Here is a 16980-nt window from a genome sequence, read left to right on the forward strand (position 1 = left end):
CACGAGAGGAGCCGCCTCAGGACCTGCAGAACATTGTGACTGCTTTTGTTTCATGTGGATTGTCCGAGTAATAACGGAGATATATCACTTTTATTTACTGTATATTTTCGGGTTGAGATGCTTTTAATCTGTAAAGCACTTTGTGTTACATCTTGTATGAAAAGCGCTTTATAAATAAAGCTTGATTTGATTTGAATATTTATTTTATATATTTTATAAGTATTTTAAGGCCTTAAATGTAAAAATCTATGGCTTTGTCATTTCCAAAAATGTGGAAACATTAAAGGTGCATTATGCAACTTTTTATACAAATAAAAATAGTTGATATTTATGTGTATTTGACTTTGTTGTGACCCTGCGGCTGTGAGGTTAGTTAAGGTGAGTTATTTGGCTAAAACCTCATGGAAAGTGTTTAAAGGAGCTGTCCCCGATTTTACTTCTAGAAATGGAATGAAAATTATTTTATTCTCCTTTAGTATAATGTGAACTGTAAACGTTTGTGGGGAAAACAGAGGGCAACAAATTACTAAACATTTGTATCAATTTAGTGAACTTTCAGGCTGTAGCGTTTTCGTGAGCGTGACCCTGAAAAGTGACCCTGAAAAGTGACCCTGTAAGTTTCAAAATGTGCCCATAAACGTGTCCCTGTAAAGAATTTGGATTCTGCAAATATATTAGGAATGTTTCGAATGAGTTTGGTCCATAACTAACACTTTAATTTAGAGGCTTCCTCTTTCATTGTTTGCAATCAAAACATCAGGTTTAGGGCCTTTAAGTGAATCAAATATTTACATTTTCCTTTCAACTTTTTCCAGTTAAAAGTAGAAAAACGTCTGGTGCCTCTAATGTCAAAGATCCAGTGAGAACCACCAGCTATTCCTTTTTTTGTTTATCCAGTGCTACCTGTTATGGGGCTTCCCCTGCAGGGTCTTTAAGGCCCACCATGAGGGACCCAGATCCCACTTTGAGAACCACTGAAGGAATGGAATAACATGTGGATATTTGACAAACTGGGCAAAATAATTGAGAAAATTTAACAAAATTAATCCAAAAAATGATAATATGCAGCTGCAGGAGCTTTGGACCAATGGTTCCCCATGAATTTATGAAACAAAAGATTAGAACATTTACATTTAAAGCTGCACTAAAAAAAACTCACCTTTGCTTTTCCTCACAGTGACGTCTACGATCCTCCAGAATCTAACCTGGAGTGACTCATAAAGCCACTGAGTCACTAAAAAATATACACAAATATGAATTATTATTTGGAATAACATGGAACACCTGTAAGGCTTTTCAGTGACATTAAGGCTTTAAGTCCTTTAATGACTCTGAAACACTGGGGGGTCATTTGTCATTAACGTTACTGAAAAAGTGAGGTTTAAATAGCTGTGCGGTACCACCGTAGAGGGACAGGTGGTCTAAACCAGGGGTGCCCAAAGTGGGGCCCACGGGCCATATTTGGTCCGCCGCCAGCAAAAATATTTTTCCTAGGATAGTTGGTATACGGTGGACATTCATCATCCAATCAGAGACGTATTAAAATTAGGCACCGCCCACTATCCTTAAGGTTAGTGGCTCAGGCGGGGTCAGGCTTAAGCTGATTGGTTGATATATCTGCACGACTTTCACTCTCTTGACTTGTGACTGGTTGATCTACCAACTATCCTAGGAATAAAAAATATTGTCGCTGCCGCCAGAGGGTGACTTACTTTTGCGCTGCATCTGGTTTTTACAAACTCTCTCCCATTCATTTTCAATAGTAAATATGGATGCAGTACACATTTTGGCCACCAGCGTCAAATTGGGGGCGCTGTTTCACTCCTTTCACATATAAGGAAACACTGTTGTGGTGTTTTCCAACTTTTATTGCAAAGGCACGTGTTGAAAATTGACTTATAAAAGAATTGATGCTAAACTGACACTTTCAAAATGATCTAATGTGGCATTTTATTTGAGTTAAAGGTTCAATATACAACTTTTTTTATATGGAAAAAAAAGTTGATATTTGTGTGTGTCTGACCTTGTAGTGACCCAGCGGCTGCATGAGTGGTGGGTATTTAACTTTCCATCACAGTGGTCGATAGAACGCTACAGGATCAGTTATTTGGAAGGTTTTCACTGCTGACGGACCCTCTCACCAGATGTCCTCCAAAACCATTGATCCTGGAGCAATGTAGAGACCCCCGTGATCAAAAGCCGCTGGGTCACTACAAGGTTTGTTTCATTCTGTTCCGTTCACTCAGTCTTAAACCATACAGAATGGACGTAATCGTTTGTAAGTTCAACTTTATTTGCAGACATGCTGGAACACACGTACATGCTACTGCAGCCTGCTCTTAACCCGGTGTGCGAAAAAAAAATGACAAAAATGTGACAAAAAATGTCAAAAATTTGATTTAAAAAATTGATTAAAAAAATGACAAAAATGGAAAAAAAAATGACAAAAATTGACAAAAAAATGACAAAAATTGACAAAAATGTGACAAAAAATGACAAAATTTTGATTAAAAATGGACAAAAAAATAACAAAAATGTGATAAAAAAATGACAAAAAAATGCAAAAATGTGACCAAAAAAATGACAAAAAAATGACAAAAATGTGATAAAAAATTGACCAAAAAATTACTAAAATGTGACAAAAAAGTGACATAAATATGACAAAAAAAATGACAGAAAAGTGACAAAAAAATGACAAAAATGTGCTAAAATTTTGACAAAAAAAAAAGAATTGACGAAAAAATGACAAAAAAGTTACAAAAATAAGTTGAATACCCAACGACAAAATGATGGGAAAAAAATCTGATGACGTGAGGACAAAGATCCTCTCGGTTCAGGCGGGAGTTAAGAGGTTAAACCCTAACAGTTGCAGAAAAAGTCGCATGACGATAACAAAACCCACCACTAGGGGGCGCGTTCTCGCAGATGATTAACCCCAGCGGCGCAGTCCGAGTTCAGGAAGTGACTTTTCATCTTTCACTTTGACAGAAGAATCCCCGGCGGCAGAAACTGCAGCGGTTTGACCCTCGGAGCTGCGTAAGTGTCTCTCACTTTAAAAAAAAAACTTCTAAAACTCTTTAAACTATAAACAGAACTGAATCTGACGGGCAGTGTTGTTTCCCTGGTAGAGAAACTTCTCCAGGAGTTTTCTCTTTTCCACAGAAACACAGAGGAAGAAATGTGCGCGTGACAAACGTGACAGTGAGCGTTAATGATCAATTATAAATCTGTTTATGGACATTTGATTTAAGCGGAGGCGCTGCAGCTCAATGGGAAACAAGAGAAACAAATGCATGGCAATTTAGTTTTTTCATACATGGATAAAGCCAGGTTTAAATGTATGGACTTATTTTGTTGATACATTAGTTACTAAGATTTGTTCAGAGGGATGTTGGATCTTTTTGTTTGTGGTTCAAAGGAATTATATCAATGTTTCGTCGACTAAAACTAAATTAAAAGTTGTTTTTGAGACTAAAACTATCACTAAAATGTCTAGATACTTTCATTGACTTAATGAAAATGAAAAGAGCATTGTTTGAAACAGATCATTTCAATTCTCTGCCAAAGGAGCAGGATTATAATACATGTTATAAATGCAAAGTCGACTAAATTTACATGTAATGTTAATCGACTAGACTGAATGTCGACTAAAGCTAAATTAAAATATGTGTCAAAATGAACACTGAATTACTGAAAATCCCTCTAAAAACCTTCCAAATGTAGTTGAGTCCAAGCCTGTAACGTGTGGACTTGTCTTTCTGAACCCTTGCCTTACAGCATCATCTCTGTCATTACTGAATTTAATCAGAATTGTTTTATTGGCCTTGGTTATAAACAGGTTCAATCTTGCAACATGAAGCATAAAACATATGACTCATAAACAAACTATAAAAACTATAAGACTGTAAACCAGGGGTGGGCAACGTCAGGCCCGGGGGTCAAATCCGGCCCTCCAGGACAGAACGTCTGGCCCCCAATATGATTTAGCGAAATATTATTATGCAAATAAGTGATCAAATACCTGTGAAAGTACTCTAAAAATGTGAGAAATAGTGTATTTTTATAGTGTATTTTTAAATGTCTTTGCAGAACATCCCACATATGATGTAAAACAGTGATTCTCAACGGGTGGGTCGCAAGCCTATTTTCTATCTGAAACTACACAGAAACACACTGGAGTCTGTTAGAATAAATATTATTGGGTTGATCATAATTTCAGTCTTAAAAGCAAATCCACGGCTTGTTCAATAACAACATGTGGTAAATTTTATGCGATTTATGACAAGACCAAGACCACATAGTGCAGTAGAGCAGTGGTTGTTCTCAACCTGGGGGTCGCGAGACAAATTTGGGGGGTCGACAGACCATTTAGATCAGGGGTGCCCAAACTTTTTGTCTCCGAGGCCAAAATGAAAAAGTGCCTGTGAGTCGCGGGCCAAACACGGCGATGTCAAGCACGAAAAACACATATAACTGCAAATTATAAAGCTACTTATTTTATTTACTTTTTATTTTTTCCATTGCCTTTGCATTTGTTTCTATCTATACAAATAACATGCTATATTAAAACAAATGGTAACTATGGCAAAAGCCTAGTTTTAGTAAAGTAAAACCAACAATTGTAGCAATTTAGTGCAAAATGTAAAAAAAAAACACCTGCATCTACAGCACCTACAGTAACTTTACCTCATTCGTTAACTCAACATTAGATTAGATCATTAGATTATTTTGAAAGTGTCAGTTCAGCATCAATACTTTTGCAAGTCCATTTTTAACATATACTGTTGTTGACGTCAACAAACTTTTCAATAAAAGTTGGAAAACTGTGAAAGTTGATGCTACAACGCTCTGTGATTGATAAACACCAAGACACCACAACAGTGTTTCCAAAAGGAGTGAAACAGCGCCCCCAATTTGACGCTGGTGGTCAAAATCTGTACTGCATCCATATTTACCATTGAGAATGAATGGAAGAGAGTTAGTTTTAACCACACGCAGCCCAAAAGTAGGCCACTCTGGTGGGCCAACAGTATTGTTTCGGCGGGCCAAATTTGGCCCGCGGGCCCCACTTTGGGCACCCCTGATTTAGATAAAATAGACATATTTTCATTAGCATATAGTCTAATGTTTCATTGTAGCATTTGTTTGCGATTGTACCAGAGTGCCATTATTTGTTCATAGTTTGATGAGGTTTATTTCAGTCATTTGTTTTTTTTCTTTGTTTTTTAAGAATTATGTTGGCTAATGTTCCTATTTCTCAAGGTGTGGCCCGGACGGAGGGTCACGAACCCCTTTACCGGTCCTAATGGGGGTCGCGGCTCCAAAAGGTTGAGAACCAGTGCAGTAGAGCAGTGCAAATGGCTGGAACAGGTTATTACGTTCATGAAACGGAGTTATTGGGTCTTGTCTTCGTATTGTTCATGAGTCTGATGTTGGAGGGAAAAACACTGTTCATGTGGCAGGAGGTGTGGGGCTGGATGGACCGGAGCTCCTGCCTGAGGGGAGACGGGTGAATAGTCCATGTCCAGGGTGAGAAGGGTCAGCTGTGATCCGACCCACTGGCCTCCGGGTCCTGGACTTGAACAGTGGTGATGGCACCCCAGTGGTACAGGCCTTTCATGCTACACATGGATACCAAACATGGCAATATTTGTGAATGAAGAAGCGTGGGAAAGACCAGGGAGATTCACAGCCATGTTGGGGTTACTTGTTGGAACAAAATCTCACTAAATAAACATTGTAAAGGAAGAGTTTTGGTCTGTTTTGCACTCTGACATTAAAGCAGAATTAAGTAACTTGTTTACTTTAATAAATCCTTCCCGTAGTCCCTCTGGGGGTGATACAAGCGTTAATGGGATGATTGGAGGGTCTTTCATCTCCCCCTGGTGTCTCTGGCCAGAAAACCACACTTTCAACTTTCCCTGCCACTGGGTCGGAGTCACCAATACACACTAATGGAATCACGAAGGAGAAGCTAACAGGCTAACTATGGGCTAGCACCACTTAAACAGTATTTACAGCCAAATTTGAGTGAAAAAACTCATCTCCATTGTGTACTTGGACGAACAATATCCCTCTGTCCCTTTGTCTTTTCTGTCAGCGTAGTATTTACTCTCACCCACCTGCAGTGGCGCTTATGGCCTCTAGGGGCACGAGTTACTTAGTACTGCTTTAAAACTAAGATGTTACAGGAAAAACTTCGTAAAAATCTCAACACTGACCCCCGCGGGATGTTTTAAGTGGAGTAAACCTGCCTTTTCCTCATATTCTCCAGGCGACATGGATTTGAGCGAGTACTTCCAAAGAATCGGCTTCTCCGGGCCCTTCGAGCGGCCGGACCTGCCCACGCTGCGGCGGCTGCACAGGCTCCACGTGATGTCGGTGCCGTTCGAGAACCTGAGCCTGCACTGCGGCGAGGAGCTGTCCATGGACCCGCTCCGGGTCTGGGACAAGATCGTGAGGCGCGGCCGGGGGGGCTGGTGCTTTGAGAGCGGCACCCTGTTCCTGCGGGTGCTGTCGGAGCTCGGGTACCGCGTCACCGTGCTGGGCTCCAGGGTCTACAGCGCTCACTGCAGAGACTACAGGTGAGACCGGGCTAGTCCTATCTCGCAGGCAGGACGTACTTTGTCCACATTGGGAGCTGGGTCTCAGAGGAAATGGCTGCGACCTGTGGAGTCCCCCAGGGGTCGATCCTTGGGCCCCTTTTATTCTATCTGTACAGGCTTCTATCTTACACTGCGTTCCAAATTATTATGCAAATGACATTTTTCTAAGATTTTCTAAACTCTTTACTGTTAGAGGATAATATGCATGTGATTGAAAAAAACTCCCAGTGATAACAGTATTTTTTTCAAGAATAAATATAGTAAACTCAAAATCTACTGTTCCAAATTATTGTGCAACTCATAGTTTCAATACATTTTAAAGCTTGTAGTTGACTAAAAATGGTCATTTGTTGAATTTGTATCATTAGGAGGTCATATTTACTGAAATCAAAAGCTATTTCAATCAAAAACATCTAAACAGGTCAAGTTATATTTTAACATAGGACCTTCTTTGAGCAGCTTCAAAATTCTTAAATCTATTAAACTTGTGACTTCATGAACAGTTTAGGGGAGGCCGGACAGAAGGTTTATGCACAACTGCAGCCTCTGGAGGGTCCTACACCTTGATGTTTGGGGGACTCCAGAGGCGCCAGCAGCTTCAAATACCTGTCTGCTGCTTTGTAGCAGCTGTTCTCTTAATCTGATGTGTTTGTCTGGCAGAAACCGTCCTCATTGTGCCCTTTATCAACACAAATCTCTTAACAGTTCGATGATTACGCTTCATCTTTCATGAAATATCGAATGTTTTCATACCTAGACCAAGGCATTCAACTATTTCATGCTTTTCATCAGCAGAGAGATCCTTTTTCTTTCCCATATTGCTTGAAAATGATGATCTGCATAATAAAGTGGAACACCCTTTTTCATCAGTTTTTCCCTTAACTGGGCTTAACCTGAAACTAATCATCCCAGGTCTCTGACATTCATGTCAGTGATTCAAAGAGCCCCGAGACACGATACCATCCATGAGTTTCATTATTATTATTGTTTTTTTTTACCTTTTTGACACAAAAATACAATTTGCATAATAATTTGGAACGCAGTGTATGCAGACGACACTCACTGACGGCAGGTGAACACGGGCCTGTGAATACAAACATTAAACAGATTAGTTCAACAGCTTTCTCCAACTAACTCTGTCAAAAGTTAGATAATTGTTTTTGGCCACAGAAACAAAGAGAAAGTGTTATCAGTCACCTTGAGTCTATAATGATACAGTATCATTACTTTGACGCACCTTTCTTTTGATAACGTAACAATGAAGAGCCACAAACAGCTCTCTGCACTAAAGAAACGCAGAGCCGGAGAACACGCCTGAACACACCTGTACACACCTGTACACGTGACACAGAGCGGCAGCGCCAGGTCACATGACTCACACACGCTGAGCAACCGCTTTTAGGAAAAGCCCTGATCGCAATGAGGATGTTTGTGCCTTTAATGGAGGAATTGGTCTTAAACGCACACAATCTTATACTTCTATCTTAGTGAGGACACTCATAGACATAATGTATTACCCAGACCCTAAACCTAACCCCAATATTTTAACACAATTCTAACCCTAACCCTAAAACCTCATCTTGACCCTCAAACGTACGTGAGGACCACCCAAAATGTCCTCACTTTCCAAAAAGTGTCCTCACAAAAAAAACTCAAACTGGTCCTCACAATGGTGTAAGTACAAGAACACACTTACACACATACACACACAATCTTGAACTGCTATCTTAGTGAGGACACCCAGACCCTAACCCTGTACCCTAACCCTAAAACCACATCTTGACCCTCAAACAATCCTTCAAATAAGTGAGGACCACCCAAAATGTCCTCACTTTACACAAATGTCCTCACTCTGTTGGTATTAAACTCAAACTGGTCCTCACAATGTCGTAATTATAAGAGCATGCGTACACACACACACACACACACACACACACCCTGCCCTTTGAACACACACACTCAGACACACCCTCGCAGCCCTCACATGTTGGCATCATTTCAGCCTCTTTATTGGACTGATCGTATCTCGTTGCTCTTTGAATGGCCTCGTGTCTGATTTGTTTATAAACGACCTTTGCCTTTCAGCCCCTTTGAAAACCACGTCATCGGGAAGGTGTCGGTGGAGGGGCGGGACTTCATCGTGGACGTGAGCTTCGGCGTCTCCAAACAGATCTGGGAGCCTCTGGAGCTGCAGTCGGGGAAGGAGCAGATCCAAGAGCCCGGGGTTTTCACGCTGACGCAGACGGGCGACACCTGGGCGCTGGAGAAGACGAGCCGGCGCCCTGAGGTGCTCACGCCCGGGTTCGAGGCCAGCGGTTTGGTGCACGTGGAGCTGGCTCGGCCGCTGTATCGCTTCACCCTGGAGCCGCGGCGCCCGGAGGACTTCGCCGAGGTCAACGAGAGGCTGCAGACGGACGTGGCCTCGCTGTTCGTGAACAAGTCCATCGCCTCGCTGCAGAGGGAGGGCGGGGTCAAGGCGCTGGTGGGGCGGGTCTACAGTCACGTGACCTACAGGCCGGACCTGGAGCACGACCTGTACGAGATGAGGGAGGTCCCGGAGGCGGAGCTGGAGCAGCTGCTGATGGAGGAGTTTCACATCAGACTGAACAACCGGCTCAGGACGCCAGAGCGGAAGATGCTCTACAGCGTGTAGGTCAGGGGAGGAACATCAGGGCCTCCAGGGGAGGAACATCAGGGCCTCCAGGGGAGGAACATCAGGGCCTCCAGTGGAGGAACATCAGGGCCTCCAGGGGAGGAACATCAGGGCCTCCAGGGGAGGAACATCAGGGCCTCCAGTGGAGGAACATCAGGGCCTCCAGGGGAGGAACATCAGGGCCTCCAGGGGAGGAACATCAGGGCCTTCAGGGGAGGAACATCTGGGCCTCCAGGGGGGGGACATCAGGGCCTCCAGTGGAGGAACATCAGGGCCTCCAGTGGAGGAACATCAGGGCCTCCAGGGGAGGAACATCAGGGCCTCCAGGGGAGGAACATCAGGGCCTCCAGGGGAGGAACATCAGGGCCTCCAGGGGAGAAGCTCTGGCCCTCAAGGTGATTCTGAGGAATGACTTTGCACGAATCAGAGATCAAAGGCCTGTTAACCTCTTACCCTGAACCGAGTTTGGCTTTACCCAAATCTAAAAGCTTGAAAAAAGTGACAAAGTGCAACAAATAAGAGACAAAAAAAAGCAACAAAAGAGCAATAAACGTGAAAATGTGGCGAAACCAAGACTAAAAAGCAACGAATAAAACAAACAATGAAAAAGCAGCAAAAATACGACAAAATATGTGAAAAATCATGACAGCAATGCCACAAAATCAGTTCTCAGCTTTCAAATGAGGCGTCAACCTGGCCTTTATGATGTAAACCAGGGGTGGGCAACATCAGGCCCGGGGGCCAAATCCGGCCCTCCAGGACAGAACCTCTGGCCCCCAGTCTGATTTTGTGAAATATTATTATGCAAATAAGTGATCAAATACCTGTAAAAGAACTCTAAAAATGTGAGAAAGGTGTATTTTTACAGTGTATTTTTTAAATGTCTTTGCAGAACATCCACTCGGTCACATAGAATGTAAAACATTGATTCTCAACGGGTGGGTCGGGGCTCAAAAGTGGGTCGCGAGCCTAAAGGGAAATTTTTTTTCAATACCTTCCATCTGGAACGACACGGAAACGCACTGGAGTCTGTTAGAATTCATATTATTGGGTTGATTTGATCATAATTTCAGTCTTAAAAGCAAATCTACGGCTTGTTCAGTAAAAACATGTGATCTATGACGCTGTAAACTTTAGATTTGGGTAAAGCTGAACCGGAGAAAATGTGCTCGGTTAAGGCAACCGGTTAAAGTTCTCCATAATGTGAAACATCCAGTCCAGTCCTTTACATTTCTGAAGAACACTGAAGTCCTGCATGACTCACAGCTGAAGATCCAGGACTGGTGACCTTCTCTGTGAACTCGGGGCCTCTGCTGAGATGTTTGTAAAGTGTTCAAAAATCTCAGGACGACTGACTGACGGCAGCATTTCGTCTGTAATCGTAATCGTTGAATGTAATAAATGTGACGCCCCAGAGGCACAATCATAAAGGTCAAGGTGCTTTATTTATCGTTATAGACCGACTGTGCAACGAGTGTCCTCTGCATTCACCTATTGTACATGTTTTTAGTGGTAGGGGAAACATGGGGAGAACATGCAAACCACACAGAAAGACCCCGTCCTGCTGGGAACCAAACCCAGACCTTCTACTGTGATGTTTATGTAATCCTGGGCCGGGTTACAGAGATGGACATGGTACAAATACATGGATCTGTTTGGACTCGTTTATGAACAAACACATTTTATATTTGGGAAAGTTGAAGGGAAAACAAAAACATTTACCAAGCGTTTTCTCAGTCCTTTGGTGGGTTCAAAAATATCACCTGTTTTATATTTGTACAATTAATAGTTAAGTTCTCAACAAAGATACTACAGTAAAGTACAGATCCTCAAAAGCTCTCCTGAAGTACTGCAGTAACTTTGCTTTGTTCTTGCTTAAGCTTTAGGACTGGGGTAGGCAACGCCAGGCCCGTGGGCCCAATCCGGCCCTGCAGCACAGAAGCTCTGGCCCCCAAGATGATTTTGAGAAACATTATTATCCACATAAAAGATCAAATACCTTTTTAAAGTCGCCAAAAATGTCAGAACATCCCTCTTGGTCGTATTTAATGTTAAACAGAGATTCTCCACGGGGGGGTCGGGGCCCTAAAGTGGGTCACGGAACCATTTTCAGTGGGTCGTGAGTCTATAGGGAACTTTAAACCCCTTAACTCCCGCCTGAACCGAGCACATTTTCTCCAGTTTGGCTTTACCCCAATCCAAAAGCTTCTGGAAAAAAGGTGTGAAGATAGCGACAGAATTGAGACGAAAACAATGATGAAGATGTGACAAAAAAGTGAGAAAACTTTGACAAAAAAGGACAAAAAAAAGTGACAAAAAATGACAAAAAAAGACACAAAAAATGACAAAAAATTGACAAAAAAATGACAAAAAATGTGACCAAAAATATACAAAAAATTAGAAAACTTTGACAAAAAAAGTGACAAAAAATGACAAAAAAGTGACAAAAAATGACAAAAAAAGACACAAAAAATGACAAAAAATTGACAAAAAAATGACAAAAAATGTGACCAAAAATATACAAAAAATTAGAAAACTTTGACAAAAAAAAGTGACAAAAAATGACAAAAGTGACAAAAAATGACAAAAAAAGACACCAAAAAATGACAAAAAATGGACAAAAAAAATGTGACAAAAAAGTGAGAAAACTATGACAAAAAAGTGACCAGAAAAATGACCAAAAAATGTGACCAAAAAATGACTAAAAAGTGAGAAAACTGAAAAAAAAGAAAAAAAAAATGACAAGAAAATGACAAAAAAGGACAAAAATTGACCAAAAAAAGCAAAAAAAATTGACCAAAACATGACCAAAAAATGTTACCAAAAATATACAAAAAATTAGAAAACTTTGACAAAAAAAAGTGACAAAAAATGACATGTCAGAACATCCCTCTTGGTCGTATTTAATGTTAAACAGTGATTCTCCACGGGGGGGTCGGGGCCCTAAAGTGGGTCACGGAACCATTTTCAGTGGGTCGCGAGTCTATAGGGAACTTTTAACCCCTTAACTCCCACCTGAACCGAGCACATTTTCTCCAGTTTGGCTTTACCCCAATCCAAAAGCTTCTGGAAAAAAGGTGTGAAAATAGCGACAGAACTGAGACGAAAACAATGATGAAAATGTGACAAAAAAGTGAGAAAACTTTGACTAAAAAGTGACGAAAAATTGACAAAAATGACAAAAAAATGACCAAAAAATGACAAAAAAATGTGACCCAAAAATGACTAAAAAGTGAGAAAACTGAAAAAAAATTGACAAGAAAATGACAAAAAAAGACAAAAATTGACACAAAAAAAAGCAAAAAAATTGACCAAAACATGACCAAAAAATGTGACCAAAAATATACAAAAAATGAGAAAACTTTGACAAAAAAAATTGACAAAAAATGACAAAAAAAAGTGACAAAAAAATGACAAAAAATTGACAAAAAAAGGAAAAAAAAAAGACCAAAAAAATGACAAAAAGCTACAAAAATGAGTTGAATACTCCCCCTCAGCCAAAAAAATCTGATGACGTGAGGAAAAAGATCCATTTAGATGAGCTTTGTAGATCTTAGCTTGAGGCGTTACACTGGCCTACAGGATTTGGGTAAAGCTGAACTGGAGAAAATGCTCTCGGTTCAGGCGGGAGTTAAGAGGTTGATCGATATTTTCTATCTGAAACTGCACGGAAACACTAACTGTGTCTGTTAAAATGAATGTTTTTGGGTCGTTTTGATCATAAATTTCAGTCTTAAAGGGAAATCTACGGCTTGTTCAACAAAAACTTGTGGATAATACAATGTTTTATACGATATATGACAAATGACACTTTTTTTGGGTCCTCGGCTCGTCGTCCGAGGGTAATGGTGGATCCAGAAGAACCACTGATGTAAAACAGTCAGTCCAGTGTTTTTCCTTGAAACCTGCTCCTGGTCTAAACCCTGGACTCTCGCAGACTCCCCGGAGTCCAGGCAGAAACCCGCAGGAGTCCAGGCCTCGCCCACCCCGTCTCCCCCAGTGACCCCCCCCTCCCAGAGAGAGAGAGAGAGAGAGAGAGGAAGTGCCCAAATGCAAAGGTCAGTTTTGTTTCTGTTGAGACTTTGCTTTTTCCTTCTTACTTTTGCCCCGTTATCGAAACATGACACCGTTTCTGTGAGGCTTGAAAACAGTAAACAAACTAAAGCCTTTAACCCCTTAACTCCCACCTGAACTGAGCACATTTTCTCCAGTTTGGCTTTACCCCAATCCAAAAGCTTCTGGGAAAAAGCTGTGAAAATAGCGACAAAACTGAGACGAAAACAATGATGGAAATTGTTTTCTTCTCAGTTTGACATTGACAAAAAAATTACGAAAAATTGATGAAAAAGTGGCAAAAATTTGACAAAAAAATGACAAAAATTTGATTAAAAATTGATGAAAAAATGACCAAAAATGACCCAAAAAATCAAAAAATGTGATAAAAAAATGACAAAAAAGTTACAAAAATGAGTTGAATACCCGACAAAAAAATGATGGAAAAAAAATCCGATGACGTGAGGAAAAGGATCCTCTCGGTTCAGGCGGGAGTTAAGAGGTTAAAGGACATGAAAATGATTTAAATCTAAATGTATTGGAGAAAAATGACATTTTTCAACTTATGTTACCTGTTTAACCTCCTGAACTGAGCACATTTTCTCCAGTTTGGCTTTACCCCAGTCCAAAAGCTTCTGGAAAAAAAGCTGTGAAAATAGCAACAAAACTGAGACGAAAACAATGATGGAAATGTGACAAAAAAGTGAGAAAACATTGACAAAAAAGTGATGAAAATTGATGAAAAAGTGGCAAAAATGTGACAAAAAATAAAAATAAAAAATTGAAAAAAAAAAGAAAAAAAAAAGACAAAAACATGACAAAAATGTGACATAAAAATGACAAAAAATTGATGAAAAATTGACGAAAAAATGACAAAAATTGACCAAAAAAATACAAAAAAGCTACAAAAGTGAGTTGATCCTCTCGGTTCAGGCGGGAGTTAGGAGGTTAAATGACATGAACATGATTTAAATCTAAATGTATTGGAGAAAAATGAAATCTTTCAACTTATGTTTCCTGTTTAACCTCCTGAACCGAGCACATTTTCTCCAGTTTGGCTTTACCCAAATCTAAAAGCTTCTAGAAGAAAGTGACAAAGAAGCAACAAAAGAGCCGTGTTCATTTTGACACATATTTTCATTTAGTTTTAGTCTTTTGACGATCATGTAATTCAATTTTAATCGAGATTTAGTCAAAAGATGATCCTCAATTTAGTCCAGTTTTAGTCGACTAAAATTGTCTTAAATTTAGTCGACTTTGCATTAATAATATTCATTATAATCATGTTTAATCAGGTCCTCTGGTTTATGGAGCTGCTCCTGTGGCTGAGGATTTACATCTGAGGCTCTTTCAGACGGACAATAGAAGTCTGGATGATTTTAGTCTCTCCTTTTCTTTCTTTAGTCTTATTTTAGTCGACTTAAATATCTGGACATTTTAGTCATAGTTTTAGTCTCATGAAAAAAATAAATGTAGTTTTAGTACAATTTTCGTCATCAAAAATATCACTTTGACTGAAATTAAGGCTCAATATTTTAGTGAATTAATTAAACACTGGAAAAGAGCGACAAAAACATGCCCGAAAAGCGACAGTAATACAACAAAAAGTGACTAAAAAGCGACAAAAGGTGACGAAAACTCAACACAAAAGTGACAAAAGCAAAACAATGAGACAAACGCGACAAAAAACGCTCCTACAATGTGACAAAAACGCGGGGAACGACGAGTCAAATCAGTTTTGTCGGCCTTAGCTTTCAAATGAGGCGTTGCACTGTTGCTCTCCAGTCGTGAAGCTTTTAGATTTGGGTAAAGCTGAACTGGAGAATATGCGAGAATATCAGCTTTACCCAAATCCTGTAGGCCAGTGTAACACCTCATTTGAAAGCTAAGATCTACAAAATTCATCTAAATGGATCTTTTTCCTCACGTCATCAGATTTTTTTCCATCTTTTTTTTTGTCATTTTTTTTTCCATATTTTTTTTCTTCTTTTTTTGTCAATTTTTTGTCATTTTTTGTCACATTTTTTTTGGTCATTTTTTGTCATTTTTTGTCCCTTTTTTTTTTTGCTTTTTTGTCACTTTATTTTTTTTGCCATTTTTGGTCTTTTTTTTTTTGCTTTTTTTGTAATTTTTTGTCATATTTTTGTCACATTTTTTGGTTGTTTTTTTGGGGCTTTTTTTTGTCATTTTTTGGCACTTTTTTAGTCAAAGTTTTCTCACTTCTTTGTCACATCTTCATCATTGTTTTCGTCTCAGTTCTGTCACTATTTTCACAGCTTTTTTCCAGAAGCTTTTGGACTGGGGTAAAGCCAAACTGGAGAAAATGTGCTTGGTTCAGGTGGGAGTTAAGGGGTTAAGAGGTTAAAGGAACAGGCCACCATTTTCCCAGACTGAGATATGTTCTTACCTGAGCTTAGACGAGTTGATGTGTACCTGTCTGGTCTTTGTGTGTGCCCTCAGTCACGCATAATGACCAAAAGATGTTGTTAGCATTCGGCCTCTCCCAATGTATTCCTATGGCTCCAAACAGAAGTGAAGTTAGAACTGACCGAGCTCTTTCACGGACACAAACACCAGACAGGTACAGATCAACTCGTCTAAGCTCAGGTAAGAACATATCTCAGTATGGAAGAACTGTGGCCTGTTTTAAATATGGAGACATCAAGTCGAAACTTCTGCTGTAGAGACTGACATAAATATGAGAAATGCAAGGATTTTCCTCAATTTATATTTTCATGTAAAAATTTGGCGTTTTGTGCCGAAAAAATGCCATTTTTTGGCCACAAAATCTGAATGATGGATAATAGTTTGATTTTGTGACATATTAGTTACAAAGACTTTTCCAGTGGGATTTTGGATCTTGTTTTGTTTTTAACCTCTTATTTTTTTTCCAGTTTGGCTTCACCCTAATCAAAAAACTTCTTGGGGAAAAAAAGCATCAAAACAGCCACTCGCTCCTTTATTTTACTCTTTTACTCTTTTCTTTTCTACTGTCCTTTCCTTTTCTTTTCTTTTTTCTTCTAATCTTTTTCTTTCTAAACTTACTTCCTACTGCTTCTTCTCTTTCTTCCTTTTCTCTTGACTCTTCTTGCTTTACAGGTTTTCCTTTCTGTCAGGCCCCTAGCAGATGGGGGGGGGGGGGGGGGGGGGGGGGGGGATCATGGGTGGGAAGGGAGCTGGGGGGTTCAGCGAAGGGGTTAGAGACAGGATAGAGTGGTGGGGACATTTTTTTATTATAATTTTTTCTTAATTTCTTACTTTTTTCAGACCAATATATTGTCCTCAAATCCTGCCTGTGTGAAATTAAAAAAAACAATGCTAATAAAGTAATTTTAAGAAAAAACAGCCACAAAAAAACGAGAAGAAAACAAGGATGTAAATGCAACAAAAAAGTGACAAAAGCTCAATAAAAATGTGACAAAAACTCAACAAAAATGTGACAAAAACTCAACAAAAAAATTACAGAAACTCAACAAAAATGTGACCAAAAAACACAAAAAAGGTGACACAACACAGCAACAACGCGAGGAAAAAGATCAGTTTTGTGGGTCTTAGCTTTCAAATGAGGTGCTACACAGGCCTATATAATAGCCGAAGAGGACAGAATGTATTCGGTTTAAGCGGGTGGTAAGAGTATGAATAAACTGTTTATTGGTGGGGGGAAAAAAA

At 39.8% G+C, this 16980-nt stretch overlaps 1 protein-coding gene across 1 annotated transcript; it reads left to right on the forward strand.

Moving 5' to 3' along the window:
• The first annotated feature begins 6271 nt into the window (after positions 1 to 6271).
• LOC306964787 (arylamine N-acetyltransferase, pineal gland isozyme NAT-3-like) lies at positions 6272 to 9285 on the forward strand. Its single transcript, XM_079558940.1, has 2 exons — positions 6272 to 6584; positions 8691 to 9285. The coding sequence occupies exons 1-2, from the start codon at positions 6280 to 6282 to the stop codon at positions 9256 to 9258; spliced, it is 873 nt and encodes a 290-aa protein (XP_079415066.1). The 5' UTR covers positions 6272 to 6279; the 3' UTR covers positions 9259 to 9285.
• Positions 9286 to 16980: the final 7695 nt, after the last annotated feature.

This window comes from Gobius niger, assembly GCF_951799975.1.
Source record: "Gobius niger genome assembly, chromosome: 6".
NCBI classification, from domain to species: Eukaryota; Metazoa; Chordata; class Actinopteri; order Gobiiformes; family Gobiidae; genus Gobius; species Gobius niger.